This window comes from Ailuropoda melanoleuca, chromosome 4, assembly GCF_002007445.2.
Source record: "Ailuropoda melanoleuca isolate Jingjing chromosome 4, ASM200744v2, whole genome shotgun sequence".
In the NCBI taxonomy this organism is placed as follows: domain Eukaryota; kingdom Metazoa; phylum Chordata; class Mammalia; order Carnivora; family Ursidae; genus Ailuropoda; species Ailuropoda melanoleuca.
Window position 1 is genome coordinate 4768592 of NC_048221.1, and position 14922 is coordinate 4783513.

Sequence of the window (14922 nt, forward strand, 5' to 3'; positions counted from 1 at the left end):
GGCCCAGCCCCCTCCCCGCCCCACTGGCCCCCCCTCCCGCCACCTGTGGTCTCGGTCTTCACCTGGTACAGCCACTGCCACTGGAAGGGCACAGCCACCTGCAGGAGGATGGCGATGATGCGCGTGAAATAGATGTAACAGATGACCTGCCAGGACACAGGCGGAGGGCCAAGTGTTGGGGCTCAGAGTGATGGCAGGGAGGGGTGAGAGTGGGTACGCCAGCCAACGGGCTAGTTGTACCCTCCCCCCTACCCGGGGCAAGAAACAACACCAAAAACACCTCCAAATACTTCCCTGAGTGAGAACAGGGCTCTTACCATGACGTAGTAATGCCGAAACAGCTTCAGCTTGGCCAGGTTCACTGCCACTGAGAGGTGTGCACAGACCATGGGGGGAAGGGGAGAGGTAGGGAGGAGGGACATTTCGGGGAGTTTCCAAGGGGCAGGAAGTCTGGAGGGGGACTTTCAGAAGACAGGTAGGAGGGGCAGCCAGTGGGGAGGGAGGGGACATCCAGGGATCAGAAAGAGGGGCCTGGAAGTGGGACAGGGGCTGGGGGCACAGCAGGTCCTGGGACAAGGGCCTCACCCTTTCCATCCGTGCCAGATGCGTCCTGGAGGTGCCGGATGGACCTGGAACCAGACGGGGGACACAGACGGCTGTCAGCACTGCCTCCTGCCACGTCTGCGAGGGGCAGGGGTCGGGGGCGGGATCCTCACCAGACCACAGGGAAGAGGATAGCACCACAGCAGATGAGATCCACCAGGAAGAGGATCTCCTTCCAGAGCATGTAGTCACTGGCACCCTCCTCACGGGACTCGATTATGATGTAGGCCACGTTGGCCAGGACCTGTGGCGGGGGGGGGGCGGGTGGCAGCGTGCGGTGGGCAGGCGTGCCCCAAGGGTGCATGCGTGCCCGCCCGCCGGGGGCCCCAGGGCACCTGCAGGGGAATCACGATCCCAAAGATCTTCTTCTCCTTGTCTGACAGGACGTACTTGACGAAGGCCCAGCCGGAGCCGATCAAGGCGATGGTGATGAAGAGGAGAGCGCCCTTCAGCCTGGGGAACGTGTGTGTGGTGAGGGGCCGGCGCCCAGGCCTTCCCAGCCTGCCCCCCGCCTGCCCCAGAGAAGGGCACTCACAGGTGTGTGACGTAGTGCATGACAGCGAGGCCTTCGATGGGGTGGCCCTGGCTGTTGATGACGTAGTAGTTGATCTGGAGGCGGATGGATGGGGGGGGACAGTCAGACAGACAGACGGATGTGTGGGTGGACGGCGGTACAACTAGGAGGATGGTGGTGGATTAGGGACATGGCCAGTCACTGGGGGCATGGTGGCCACGAAGCTGACAGAACCGACAGTGATGACCAGGATAGCAGGTGAACCCAGAAGCGGGCAGTCGTGGCCGTGACAAAGAAGGGGAGTCACAGCTGGATGGACAGACAGTGAGACCGCCAGTCGGGGAGAGTCGGAGCCGGGCCGATGGACAGTCAGACTGAAGGGCAGACAGTCACAGGTGGAGAGGACAGGCAGACAGCTGAGTTGGGTGGACAGCTGGTGGCCACGGTGATAAAAATGGCTGGACATGTGGACAGTTGGGACACATGAACTCCCAAGCCCAGGGTCTGCAGAGCTTTGGGGAGTGGGCTCCATGGGCTTCCTCCTAGACCCAGAGACCCCAGCCCGCCCCCTTCTGCTCCCAGCCCAAGGCTCTCACACTGTGGAAAAGGAGGGAGATGCTCTTGGTGAAAGCCAGGGCTGCCATGAGCCAGTGGATCTTGAAGACGTTGTACCTGGCAGGGGGGTCAGGGACAGAAAGGGGTGGGGGGCATCGGTCAGGGGAAGGGATGGGAGGGCTGTGATGAGGGGAGCTGTGGGACCTCCCAGGGCCAGGGCATTACGTGTTCTTGCAGAGGACGGACACCCAGAAGATGCCAGCGGCCAGGAAGCAGGCAGACATGACCATGTACAGCTTGAAAAGGGGGATTTCCGCCGCTGACAGGAAGCCCTCGGGGTTCTTCTCCCGGATCATGACCTGGGGAGGGGGCAGTGGTGGGTGGTGGGGATTTCATGCCAGCTCTGGATGTGCAGAGCCGTGAGGGTGAGTCTCGCCCTCCCACTCTCAAGCTCCCGCTCCCCGTGCCTCAGTCTCCCCACCTCCCAGATGGGCATATCAGCTTCCATTCCACAGCGTGGCCACAGGCAGGATGTGATGTAGCCGGCCCGCCTCTGCTCACCGTGATGTCGAACGGCTGCTCCCGGCCCGGCTTTGAATTGTAGCAGTTGTGGAAGTTGAGGTTGTACTGGCCTTCCTCAGCCCGAGAGCCAATCACCACGTGGAACTGGGTGGTGGGGGCAGAGAGGGGGAGAGGGGGGCCTCAGCCTGGGGGTCCCCACTCTGGCGGGAGGTGGGGCTGCAGGCGCTCACAGACACTCACACTGAAGTTGTAGGAATTGTTGAGATGCCCGAGACCCAGGACCAGTTCCTTGTCCTTCCCACTGAGGCCCTGAGGGGACAGAGTGCCTGCGTCAGCTGGCCCCAGGCCTGGATCTCCATACACTCCCGAGCCCCCGCCCCGAATAGGAATAGACCTTCCTCCCTCCTGCCCTGGCTTCCTCAAACCTGCTGGTCCCCCTGAGACACTGTGGATTTTGACTTGGCCTTGTCATGAACATTGGTGATCCCTATAGGGGACAAGTGAATGAGTTTAGATATGGACGGACAGAAGGACAGCAGTAAAACAGGGAGGGGGCAGCCATGCAGCCCTGGCCATCCACCCTCCCTGCTCACACAGCCAGCCTGACTCACCACTGTCCACTTTAGGGGTGACTGTGAGCTCTGGCTTCGGGGGCCCTGATTCCGAGGGCACGTCGGGGAGGAGCCCAGGAGAGATGAACAGCTGCTTCTGCTCCCCATACTTCCGCACCTGGACCCTGGGGTGAGGATGGGGGCCTCGGGGGTGAGGCCAGGAGGCTGAAGGCTTGGGTCATGCACAGAATGTGTGCAGAGGGACTCGATGGCCCTTGGGGCCCACAGGATCTCCTTTCTGAGGGCTGGCATCATGCTGAGTCCGTGCTCACACAGCTCCAGCCCTGGCCACCAGCCATCAAGACGGCTGCCCCATCTGGGCGCTGCCTGCACCAGTGACTGTCACTTTCCGTGACACTGACTTACTCATTCCACTGATGTGCATTATTTAACATGAAAATGTATCTACAGACAGGCTACACGGTATTGTTGGAATCTGGTTCTGGGGCCTCAGTTTCCTCCTTTAGAATGGGAATAATAACAGTATAAAGAGTCGATGAGTTAACCCTGTAAAAGCTCGCAGGACGCTCCCTGCCACATAGACAGCATTCGACAAATATGGACGGAGGCTATCCATTCTCACAACACTACTCCATCCTGTGTCTTCTCCCTGGGCCCCCTCCCCTTGCTCTCTCCTTCCCATAAACACAAGGCTGGAAGGCAAAATGCAAAAGCAAGTGGCTTTCCTCCTAAGAGCATAAGGTTCTTTCCAGGTGGCTTCTCATTCCACCTGAGAGCTAATGTGGCTATCACAGCCAGGAAAACACGAATGGAGCCTCTGGTCCATCACCTTACCGCAGATCCTTGGTGTCGATGAGGAAGAGAACCAGGAGGTTGCTACTGTTTTTACGGAGAGGACAGTCCTGGGGGTCCCGGGTCTGGGGAGTGGGTAGGAAGGGGTCCTTGGTTACTGCCTCAAACTAGCCTGGCCCCACCCTGCCTCCTCCCCATCTACCTTGCAAGGGAGGGTCACTTCTTGCTCCCCTCCCTGCGAAAGAACGGCGGGGGGGGGGGACCCTCCTCCCCCCTCCCCCCACCCCCCCTCCTCCCTGCTTGTATTCTTTCTCTAGCTCGCTCGCTCAATCTCCCAAATAAATAAAAACAAATACATAAATAAGGAACAAGAGAAGTCTGGGAAGCTATCACAGCTAAGAGGAGCCCAAGGAGATATAACAACTAATGCAATGTGGTATACTGGAAGGGATCCTGAAACAGAAAAAAGACATTTGNAGAAAGAAAGAAAGAAAGACAGACAGACAGGCAGATAGATAGATAAAATGTTGATGGCTTCCTGCCTTGAGCTGTGGAACCCAGCACACACAGTGCATACAGGCACTGTGACTCTGAGCAAGCCACATACTTCTGAGCTTGTGTCAACACTTGGAAAGCTGGGTTTACAGGTGTAACGTTTTTACAGCATCCCTGAGAGGTGGCTATGAGAGAACAGACCCATGGAAACTGCTCTGCCAGGTACTTGGTACTCAGTGGGCATTAAAAAAATGCTAGCTACTCATTTTGACTGCAGGAACTAGGGATATCTTGTGTATTGGTGTGCCCTCCCCCCACCAAGCCCAGCTCGGGGCCTACCACATATTGCGGGAGATTTTATTATTCTCACGTTACAGATGAGGAAACCGAGTCTCAGAGAGGCCAACGGACTTGCCCAAGATCACACGGATGAGAGGCGGAGCTACGAACTGGGGGCTAGAGCGGGGGGGATAGGGAAACTTGTGCACCTCGCCCTCAACCAGCAAATTCCTCAAAGCCCCTCACCAGCGGGGTCTTCTCTTCTGTCTCCTGGAGGCCCAGCCGCAGGAGGCTCAGGTCCACCTCCAGGGAGCCATTGGCGTAGAAGCCAAAGCTGTTCAGCGGGATGTCTGCTCGCTTCTCCCCCTGCCGGAGACCAAAGAGGCAGAGGCAGCTCAGACTTCTTCCCACCAACTCAGCCCCAAGGCTCTGGCGCGAGGTAGGAACAGGGTAGCCCCAGCTCCTCCAGCCACTGTTCTGAGAGTCCAGGAAGGGAAAGCCTGGGGCACCTGGCAGTTCCCGCACTGGGTGACCACCACCCCAAGAGCCGAGTTATTTATCTTGGTGTGCCGAGCCCCGACCTCCCAGACACTTTGTAGATTCCAAGATCCCAGTGAGTGCCCAGAGGACTCCATTCTAGAAACCCCAGGGACTCCCCTGGGCGGCGCCAAGGGCCCCAGCGCCCCGAGAGCGATCCCAAGAATTTAGAGGGCTAAGGGGGGGTGGGTGGTCTCTGGAGGTGAAGTCCCACCCCCAGTGGGCCGGCCACGGCCCTAGCGTGGCACGCCAGGCAACTCCACGCCAGGACTGAGGGGGACTCCTCGGACGAGACCACTCGGGGCCTGGAAGCGGGGGGCGACGGACCGCTCCATCCCGCGTAAGAAGAGGGGAAGGTAGGACGAGACCACTCCAAACCAGGGGCTTCTTAGGAGCAAAACTGCGCCCCCCGCCCCAGTCCGCCGCGCGGCGGGACTCACAGTCAGCGCCAGCCGGTGGATGCGTCCAGAGCAGCTGCCCAAGAGCAAGAGCAGCAGTAGCCGCTGCCCCCACTCCGCGGGGCTCCGGCGGGCGAGCCCCCTCCTCTCGCTCACTGCCATCTCTGGAGCCGCCACCTCCCCTGACACCGCCTCTGACGCACCCACCCGCCAAAGGGTGAGCCAATCGCCGCACGATGGGGGCCGACCCTCTGGCATGTCCCTCCCTCCCAGCCAATCAACGACCGTTTCCTCGAAAATCCGCACCACCACCCCCACGACGCCAAATGGACATCACCAATTCCGAATGGGCTGCTGATACTGTTTAACCCCGCCTCCGCTCTCACCAATCACTAGAAAAGATTGTACTGATGTAATTTGATAAACAGTACATCTAACCAATTCTGATGGATCTGATATCCCGCCCTTGAAGCGGAATTCCTTTACCCACGCCCAACTGAAGATCAGTCCAGGACTACATTACCCAGAATGCAGAGAAAAGACAGCGCTACAGGGCATTCAATAAACTACATTTCCCAATANTCCCCAAGGATGACTTCCTCTTTTTACGCAGGGTATGTGGCTCCCAGCCAGAGCGCAGGCTTTTGGTAAACACGCACATCTGCCGAGGCCTGTCCTGTTCCAATCTTCCTGATCCACGAAAGGCCGAAACCTAGCCCCAGGCTAAATCTTAACCCTAGCATGACCTATGACCCCGGGCCGAATTCCAGCGTAAGGCGGAGCTTCCTCTATCCTAAAGTGAGGCAACTAGTAGCCCACCCACAGATCCCAGGCTGGACCTGTCGATGGGTTGAACACCAACCCCAGGCTGAGTCCTGACCTGCAAATGAGCCCGGACATTAGCCTGAAATCTAGACTTCCCCACTCACTTCTGACCCTCGACCTACACTGAGCCTGGGCCTAATCTCTGGTTGAGCCTCCCACCTGGACTGAGCCCTGACCCAAGACTAGGCCTGACCTCTGGACTCTAGTTTGAATCCAAGACCCCCTAGTGGGTAGCTGACCCCTCCGCTAAACTGACCCCAGCCTGAGATCCCATCCCAAATGTGGTGCTGACCTGGAACGAATCCTAATTCCAATTTGAGTTTGAAGCCAGCGTCGAGACTCTAACACCAGGCTAAGCCACTGAGATCAGAACCCATGCCGAGCCCCTGCCTCATCTGGTCCCCCAAGCCCTGGAGCACAGCCCACTTTGCAACTTGAGGTTTATTCTAGCTCAGAAGCCACCAGCAGGTGGGGCCAGGTCCCCACAGAGCCATCTGCCCCATGTGGGCTCCTGGGCCTGTCTTCCTGGGTTCCCCCGGTATGTGTACTGACTGGTCTGTGTACCGAATGGTATGTGTATTGGGAGCCTGGAGGCTTAGAGCCTAACTTGAGCCTGGGGGCTCTGGGGCGTCTGTCACATAGACACTGAGGACCAAAGGCAGGACAGGATGAGGGTGGGAACCGCAGGGTTCTCTCCCGTTTCATCTCAGTGCCTTAAAGAGATTACTGAGGTGTGAACAGATTTTATGAGGGAGGTGACAGACTTCCGAGCCCCAGGGCCCGAGTGTCTGGAAGGAGAAGTGGAGTCGGAACCAGGGTCTGTGCAGACAGTGAAACCTGATTGGGTACAAACGGATGCGACTGGAAAATGGGCAGGTGGAAGGGCGAACTGGATGAGGGCCGAGGAAAGACCTGGGCCCGGTGCCCCAAGGACAGCCTGTCCTCAGTTTCCCGGCCCAGACTTCGGGAGGAGGGGGAAGGCAGGATGCGGTGGGGGTGCTAATGGACCGGGCCTTGGCGGAGGCGCGTTCTGGGCAGGATCCAAGTCCTGCCATCCGCCCTGTGGCCGGAGGGAACCAGACCATTAGTGGGCCCAGCATAGATGTCTGGAGCCGGGCCGGCCCGCAAGAGCGGGGTGACCTCAGGTTCTCCCAGCGACGGGGTGGGGTAAGGACCTCGCGGTTTGGGGTTTTAATGTCTTGTCCCTTTAAGGAATGGTTGAAGGAAAAGAGAAAAGTAAGAACAGTCCCGGGCGGGGTAGGTTGGGGAGGATAGGATGGGAAAAGGGGCCCAGGGCATTCGGAAAATGGGTGGGGGTCCTTTAAGGCGTCCGTCCAGTGGCGGCTGGTGGCAACTTTCCTTTAAGAGGGGGCGGGGCGTCCGTTGAACCCCGCCTCCTGGGGGGGGTCCCACCTTTTGGGCGCGGTTCTAGGCCTTCGAGCAGATGGGGGCGTGACAGGGCCCGCGGGGGCGGGGCCTCGCCTGGAGGGGCGGGGCCTGGCGGGCGGGGCCGGGCGCCGCTCCAGGCTGAGTCTCCCGGAGGCGGGCGGCAGGGACCGGGCGCGGCGGCGGCGGCGGCTTCGGCGGGAGCAGCATGGATTGGGGCACCGAGCTGTGGGTGAGTCCGATCGGCCCGGCTCCAAGTTCCTCCCTTTCTGGAGTCCAGACCCCCTCCCCCTTTGCTTCTGCAAGACCCTAGCGGGGGCTCGGCGCTTTCCCCTTCAGAGACCCCTGGCGTCCCCGCTTTTCGCCTTCTCTCGGAGTTTCCCAGGGCGTTTCAGGACGCCCAGGGCGAAGGGCGACCTTGCAGGAGCGGACCAGGGAAACTGAGCGCGGGGTTCAGAGTGAAGAAGGCAGAAGTCCTGGGACCAGGCCGGGGCGGCCGGGCGAGGTCACCTATTTTGAGCACCCTGGCTGGGCGGGCGGCTTATCTTACGGTCCCTGGGTCCCTGCCCGCCGCCCGCCTGTCCGGCTCAGGCGGGGGAGGGGACCCTCTGGCCACTTTAAACCCCACGTGGGACCTAGAAGTTCTGACCGCCCTTTCGGCGCCTCCAATCAACACCTAGGGGCTTGGGAAGCTCTGGGGGGGAGGGGGCTCTGAGGCTCAGCCCCCTCAGCTCTGAGGCTCAGCCCCCTCCCCCATCCCGCCCCAGGCACTGGGAGGGGCCGCCCCTAGGCAGCCTCTTACCTCTGCTGTGTGGAAGCCCCAGAAATTTCCCCTTGTCCTAGTCGGGACCTCTGATCCCTCCTTTTTATGGGGGCGGTGGCATCCCTGGGGTTCTGGGTACAGCGTGGTAACTAGATTCCTTCCCCCACAACTCTGGAATTTCTTTCGGAGGCGCAGTGGAGTCAGTGGGGGAAACTGAGTCACATATGGGGGGGACCCCGGGAAGCATGGCGACCCGGGGAACATGGTGCCTGTCTCCCGGACATTCTGGGGCCCCCCAAACTGCGGCGAACCCTGCCCCTCTGGTCCTGACTCACGCCGGGCCGGCCGGATTTTCCGGAATCTTGGGAGGGGGGATTAGGGGAGCCGGGGCAGGGGGGAGTGGCTCTGACCCATTCCACACCCCTCTTGGCGGTCTGGAGACGGGGACCCTGTAGTCCGGCTGGGGCCCCGCCCCTGTTCCTTGGCCCTTCCCGGGAAGGGGAGGGGGTTCCCGCCGGTTTCCTGCCTCCCCCCGCGCCGCGCCGGGGCGGGGCCGGGAAGCCACACCTTCTAGCTCAGAGCCTTGAGGCTTCTCCCGCGCCTGGTCCTTCGGCCGTGGGGTCCCGACGTCGTGATCCCGAATCCTCCACCCGCTTCCAGGATCAGTTAGAGGTGCTCGAGCGGCACACGCAGTGGGGGCTGGACCTGTTGGACAGATATGTGAAGTTCGTGAAAGAGCGGACCGAGGTGGAGCAGGCTTACGCAAAACAGCTGAGGTGAGACCCTCGGGTGGACCACCTGGGGCTTGGGGAAGCGTTGGCCGGCCGGGGGCTCAGCCTTTCTGCCTCTGTCCGTTAGGAGCCTGGTGAAAAAATACCTGCCCAAGAGACCTGCCAAAGATGACCCGGAATCCAAGTAAGGATGGAGAGGGATTGCCAGGCTAGATTTGGGGGGCCCCAGGGGTGTCGGTCTCACTTTCTCTCCCTCAGCTAGGCTACCCAAGCAAGCCCCTCACCTCTTGCTTCAGTTCCCACCTAGAGAGATGAGCATGGATGCATGATCCCAATCACCTGTGCTGGAATCCCAGATCCACTCTTTTCCAGCCCCACGAGTCTGGGCAATTGACTTGAGTTTTCCATTTGCCTCTCCTATTAAGTGAGTGAGGCTCAAGCAGTTACCAAACAAGTGACTCTGGGAAATTGAGTTATGTTTTATGCCTGTTTTCCTCACCTGTGAAACTGGATGATGATGATAACTTGTAGGGCTCATGCAAAGCATAACTGAGATAGTGCGGTGAAGCATTGTCTAGCCCGCAGTCCGTGTCATGGGAGCATTTTGCTTCATTCCACGTCCCCAGTTCCAGAATCCAAAAAGCTCTAGAAATCAAAAGATTGTTTTGGCAGCTTGTTTGGCAGCAACCTTTGACCTGACCTGACTTAATGTTCATCCCATCCTTGGTTTTTATCCCACTTTATGTGAATATTAATACCTCCCGCTGCAAAAACATTCATGGTGTTTGATTACAGGATGTTGCCCCTGAACCCACTGGGGTGATGCATAAAAGATGGTACAAGCATTCTGTCCCCTTTCTAAACCTGAAAAACTCTGAGTTCCGAAATGCATCCCACTGAAGGGTTTGGGGTAAGGGATGTGGACCAGAATTTATGGTTGCTTCCAGGAGGAATGTGTCGGGGTTTTCCCTTTCCCGTACTGGGTTTTCCCTTTCCCATTAAGAGGTGGGTTCTGGGACATCTGGCTCCTAGTACCTGACCTTGGCTCGCTACCCCTGCCCATCTTGCCCCAGGTTCAGCCAGCAGCAGTCCTTCGTGCAGATTCTCCAGGAGGTGAATGACTTTGCGGGTCAGCGGGAGCTGGTGGCCGAGAACCTCAGTGTCCGTGTGTGTCTCGAGCTGGCCAAGTACTCGCAGGAGATGAAACAGGAGAGAAAGATGGTGAGTGGTCCCCTCTTCTGGGTCTTCTGAGGACCGCCACCTCAACCCAGGTGAGCCTAACCATTTCTGTTTGCACAGCACTTCCAGGAAGGCCGTCGGGCTCAGCAGCAGCTGGAAAGTGGCTTCAAACAGCTGGAGAATGTGAGTTTGTGGGCATGGAGAAGGGTGGCTCTGGCCCCGAGGAGCAGGCTGAGGGTTGCTGATCCGTGTTGTCTGGCCTGGAGCCCCTCTCTCCCATGGGTTTCCAGCATGCCCATCCCCCCCCATTTGCGGGGGTGATGTCTCCCCAGTTCCTGAAAACTTGCTTTCTCACCCACTACCCTCCTTCTGGTTCTGTCCCCGATAGAGTAAGCGTAAGTTTGAGCGGGACTGCCGGGAGGCTGAAAAGGCAGCCCAGACCGCTGAACGACTCGATCAGGATATCAATGCCACCAAGGCGGACGTGGAGAAGGTACCTGTGGGGTCTGGGACGGGCTTGGAGGTCCGACGGGGATGGAGCCAGAACCGGGCAGCGACCCCTGCCTCGATATTCCTCAGGCCAAGCAACAAGCCCACCTTCGAAGTCACATGGCAGAAGAAAGCAAAAATGAGTATGCAGCCCAACTACAGCGCTTCAACCGAGACCAGTCCCACTTCTATTTTTCCCAGATGCCCCAGATATTTGATGTGAGTGTTCCAGGACCCCAGCCCGCCCTCCTGAAAGGCCCACAAAGTTAACTGGCTCTTACACGTTAACCTTAGCGGCAATGTCCCAATCTCTAAATCGAAAAGGAATTAGAAACGACAGTGAGCTCTGTCTTTACTCAAACTGTTTTTTTCTGCCAGGAATGTCTTTGCTTCAAAAAACTCCTATTCATTCTTCTAAGCCCCAGCTCTAACAACCCCTCTGAAAGGCCTCGAATTTCCACTCCACTTCACTCCACTCCATCCTGGGATAGACAGTATCTATGCTGGGTCTGCTCTCTGTTCAAAGTCCTGGCTTCACTGTCACCTCCTTTGAGAAGCCTTTCCTGACTCCCTAGGCAAGGCGGGAGCTTCCTCAAACTCCCCTCTCAAACCTCCCCTGTGCCGTGTCTCTCCTCTGGCCACCCTGGGCTGGAAGTCTCTGTTCGATTTTGTGTTTTCCCCACCAGACCGGGCTCGGGGCTGGGGCCAGTGTGGAGCCCCATCATTTTGCGGACTGAATCACTGCTCCTGGTCCCATTTGCGCCCCTGTCTTTGTCTCTGCAGAAGCTGCAGGACATGGATGAGCGGAGGGCCACCCATCTGGGGGCCGGGTATGGGCTCCTGTCGGAGGCCGAGCTGCAGGTGGTGCCTATCATTGCCAAGTGTCTGGAGGGCATGAAGGTGGCTGCAGACGCCGTAGACGCCAAGAACGTGAGTGTGGGGTCCTGGGCGAATGGGCTGACAGGCGGCAGTAGGAGGACCCCAGACCCTAACTGCTCCCCGCCCCTCCCTTGCAGGACTCCCAGGTCCTCATCGAGCTGCACAAGTCAGGCTTTGCCCGCCCTGGTGACGTGGAATTCGAAGACTTCAGCCAGCCCATGAACCGTGCGCCCTCAGACAGCAGCCTGGGCACCCCCTCCGATGGACGGCCTGAGCTCCGCGGTTCGGGCCGTAGCCGTGCCAAGCGCTGGCCCTTCGGCAAGAAGAACAAGGTGGGGGCCGGAGCCCTTGGGAGGGGGAGTGTGAGTGGGGACGGGGGGGCCCCCACTGACTCAGCCCCAGCCGCCGGGACGCTGAGTCCCAGGCAGGAATTTTCCTCTTGGCTGCTGGCCCGGGCTGGAGGGAAGGGAGGCGGCCCAGCTATTGGCCTGGGAGTCCCCCAAGGCTGACGGGGCTGCAGGGAGGGGGCCTGTGGCGTCTGTCTGCTGCTTCTTGGGATGCTGGGAGAAGACCTGCTTCTGGGATTCAGGGCTGGATGAGGGCTTGGCATACTAACCGTAAGACTCCCCTGGAGTCTGTCTCTATCCTGCCAATGGGTCCTTGGGCTCCCGACCCTCAGGCTGTTTTTCCTTGGGATTTTTGACTTGTAATGTCAAGCACATACCTGGACACCCCTGTTTTATACCTTAGACCCCCCCAAGTTTATATCTCATGACCCCTGTTACATACTTTTGATCCCTCTTGACATACAATTTGATACGTCTCTTCAGCTTGTACGTGAGACTCCCCCAGCTTCAACCCCACCTGTAACCCTTCTGATACTACATGCCTTCTACCTTCCTCTCAGCTTGCCTCTGACCTCTGTGGCCAATACCTGTCTGAGACCTTGAGTCCCTGAATGCATTTCCCTGTACCTTCTAGACTGTGAGCCCAGAAAGCTAGGTGGACAGAACCCTGGGCCTCCCTGCCTGCCACCCCCTCCCCAGGCCCCATGCTAGGTACTGGATATAGAATTCAAGGGAGGGGTCACAAACGGGAGGCGGGGGTAGGAAGGGTCTGGCCTTCCGGCTCACAGTCTAATGCCCTTCCCACCACCTCCCAGATTTTTGTGTTGCTCNCCCATCCCCCCGCTCCGGCCTCGACCCCTTGGCCATACTGAGTGAGATCAGTAAGTCGGTCAAACCGCGGCTAGCATCCTTCCGCAGCCTTCGAGGCAGCCGTGGGGTAAGTGAGGCCTCCAGGGGAGGAGGGGGCGGCCCCAGCCTGCCCAGCGGCTGGGTGGCGGGACCCTGGGCTCGCTTCCTGCCGCCGGCTGGGCCCCCTCCTCCAATTGCCAGACCCGTCCCTGCTTTGCTCTGTGCATGGCCTTGCCCCCCAAGAATCTTGGGTGGGGAGGAAGGTGGACTTGGTATGTCTTAGCAGTGTCTTAGAGCCTGGAAGCCGAGAATCCCTGATCCCAAACTCAGTCTTCTTCTCACCTTGCAGACCGTGGTGACCGAGGATTTCAGCCACTTGCCCCCAGAGCAGCAGAGAAAACGACTTCAGCAGCAGCTGGAAGAACGGAATCGTGAGCTACAGAAGGAGGTTGACCAGAGGTAAGATTGGGGGCAGGCAGGCAAGGAATAAAATAAAAGAATAGATGAGCTATACTGAAATGGTACTCCGAGCTCTCCCCTACAAGCCTCAGGCCCCGGTGGTTTTATAGGTGATTCCTAGCACACTTATATGGAAACAGCCACTTCCCCCTCTTACACAAGTCAATGCAGCAAACAGAGAAAGAGTGAAAGCTGCCAGCTCATGTAGGAGGCTGGTGGAATCACTTCCCATATCAGTTAGCGAGAATTCAAGAAACTCAAATTCTGGGCTGGCTCCTTTTACTTCACTTAGGATCTTAGATGCAGAATTCTAGCCAGACAAATCCAATGGTGTATTTTAAAAATAACGTTTCATGTGATGGGGATAGTTGCACAACAGTGTGGATATACTTAATGCCATGGAACTGTACACCTAGATATGGTTCAAGTGGGAATTTTCACATTATGTGTATTTTACCATAATAAAAACATAGTTTTTTCTTAAATACAAGTCATCCTCAATTGGGTGTTATCCCAGTAACGCAAAGATGGTTCAATATAAAAACATCTATTAATCTCATTTACTACAATAATTGGCTAAAAAAAAATAATGCACAGAACATGGTTATCTGTTTAATAACTCAAACACTTAAAATACTAACAGTAAAAGAATCTGCCAGATTAAAAAAAGAAAATCTGTACTCACTTCTTCCAAGCAACAAGATCCTCTTCCCAATCCTCTTCAGTGATAGGAATGACGTTTCCCTTTTGTGGACAGGCAGCCGAGTTCTGTTTTGCCATTTGCATAGAACCTCTTGTACAAAACTTCTATCGTACGAAGCTTTGATTGGTGTAAAGTTCCATTGGGATCCTTGTAGTTCCTGAATCTTTATTTTTATTTATTTATTTATTTATTAAAAGATTTATTTATCTGAGAGAGAGAGAGCACAGACGGTCCAGAGGGGCAGAGGGAAAGGGAGAAGCAGACCCCCTGCTGAGGGGGGAGGCCAACATGGGGCTCGATCCCAGGACCCCGGGATCGCGACCTGAGCAGAAGGCAGACGCCTAACCGACTGAGCTACCCAGGCGCCCCCTGAGTCTTCATGATGTGGGGGTGAAGGGAGCATGCTTTGGTGTCAGGACAGGCTGGCCTTGAATTCCAGCTTTTTGACCTCTCTGCTTGTTTGCTATCTGTGGCGTGGATGTGGTGTTAGGACTGGAAAGAAGTTGAACCCAGGTTTGACATACTCCAAGGTTGATGCTTGTGACTACTGACTGCCTATATATATAGTCTTGGAGAAAACAGGGACCGGGACTAATGGTGATAATACCGAGCATTTATAGAGTGTTCACTGTGTGCCATACACTATTTCAGATCCTTTACATAGATTCACTGGCATTCCCAAGTTCTCCTGAGACTGTGAGCCGGGGCAGAGTCCTGCTTGTCTTGTTTAGGGCTGTATTTCTGATGGCTGGAACAGCGCCTGGTATGTAGCAGATTGTCAGTATGCATCTGAGTAAATAAAGGCACCATTCTCATCTTTGCAGCCACTCACATGAGATGTATGCATCATTATCCCCATTTCCCAGATTTGCATACTGAGACAGGTCCAATAACTTTACCGAGACTCACAGACGAGGAAATGCCCAGACTGGGATTTGAACCCAGGCAGTGAAGCACTAGCATTTTGAAGTTAAACACTGTCTTATCTTGCTGTTGGCTCCTTGAAGCCAAGCACTTTTTTTTCTTTCTTTTTTTTTTTTTTTTT

The 14922-nt window shown here is 57.0% G+C and overlaps 4 protein-coding genes across 5 annotated transcripts in view; 1 reads left to right on the top strand and 3 right to left on the bottom strand.

The window, feature by feature from the left end:
* The window catches only part of GPR108 (G protein-coupled receptor 108), a 6504-nt gene extending 2207 nt beyond the window's left edge, over positions 1-4297 (bottom strand). Inside the window, exons 1-14 of the mRNA XM_034660023.1 lie at positions 4280-4297; positions 3601-3725; positions 2806-2930; positions 2620-2681; positions 2435-2503; positions 2234-2338; positions 1898-2031; positions 1714-1789; positions 1139-1212; positions 939-1056; positions 717-847; positions 586-629; positions 318-367; positions 44-146 (exon numbers count right to left, since the gene is read on the bottom strand). Of these exons, the coding sequence (XP_034515914.1) occupies positions 44-146; positions 318-367; positions 586-629; positions 717-847; positions 939-1056; positions 1139-1212; positions 1714-1789; positions 1898-2031; positions 2234-2338; positions 2435-2503; positions 2620-2681; positions 2806-2930; positions 3601-3725; positions 4280-4297 (1234 nt within the window). The remainder of the gene's footprint in view (positions 1-43; positions 147-317; positions 368-585; positions 630-716; positions 848-938; positions 1057-1138; positions 1213-1713; positions 1790-1897; positions 2032-2233; positions 2339-2434; positions 2504-2619; positions 2682-2805; positions 2931-3600; positions 3726-4279) is intronic.
* LOC117801834 (protein GPR108-like) lies at positions 4084-5486 on the bottom strand. Its single transcript, XM_034657636.1, has 2 exons — positions 5310-5486; positions 4084-4698 (listed from the first exon to the last, which is right to left on the bottom strand). Exons 1-2 carry the CDS (start codon positions 5427-5429, stop codon positions 4549-4551), a joined length of 270 nt encoding a protein of 89 aa, XP_034513527.1. The 5' UTR covers positions 5430-5486; the 3' UTR covers positions 4084-4548.
* Positions 5487-7576: 2090 nt separating this feature from the next.
* The window catches only part of TRIP10 (thyroid hormone receptor interactor 10), an 11842-nt gene continuing 4496 nt past the window's right edge, over positions 7577-14922 (top strand). For both annotated transcript variants that reach the window (XM_034657634.1, XM_034657633.1), the window contains exons 1-10: positions 7577-7710; positions 8902-9017; positions 9100-9156; positions 10046-10193; positions 10272-10334; positions 10540-10644; positions 10731-10859; positions 11424-11570; positions 11657-11851; positions 13065-13174. In XM_034657634.1, the coding sequence (XP_034513525.1) occupies positions 7687-7710; positions 8902-9017; positions 9100-9156; positions 10046-10193; positions 10272-10334; positions 10540-10644; positions 10731-10859; positions 11424-11570; positions 11657-11851; positions 13065-13174 (1094 nt within the window). In that variant the 5' untranslated portion in view covers positions 7577-7686. The remainder of the gene's footprint in view (positions 7711-8901; positions 9018-9099; positions 9157-10045; positions 10194-10271; positions 10335-10539; positions 10645-10730; positions 10860-11423; positions 11571-11656; positions 11852-13064; positions 13175-14922) is intronic.
* Positions 13755-14922, bottom strand: part of SH2D3A (SH2 domain containing 3A) — a 19754-nt gene continuing 18586 nt past the window's right edge. The window contains exon 10 of the mRNA XM_034657632.1: positions 13755-14040. Within this exon, the coding sequence (XP_034513523.1) occupies positions 13982-14040 (59 nt within the window). The 3' untranslated portion in view covers positions 13755-13981. The remainder of the gene's footprint in view (positions 14041-14922) is intronic.

Bases quoted from the DNA above. Each gene is read 5' to 3' on its own strand.
- LOC117801834 (XM_034657636.1), bottom strand. From the start codon at position 5,429: ATGGCAGTGAGCGAGAGGAGGGGGCTCGCCCGCCGGAGCCCCGCGGAG. The intron at 4,699-5,309 runs GTGAGTCCCGCC...GGTCTCCGGCAG, and splicing joins TCCACCGGCTGGCGCTGACT to GGGGAGAAGCGAGCAGACAT.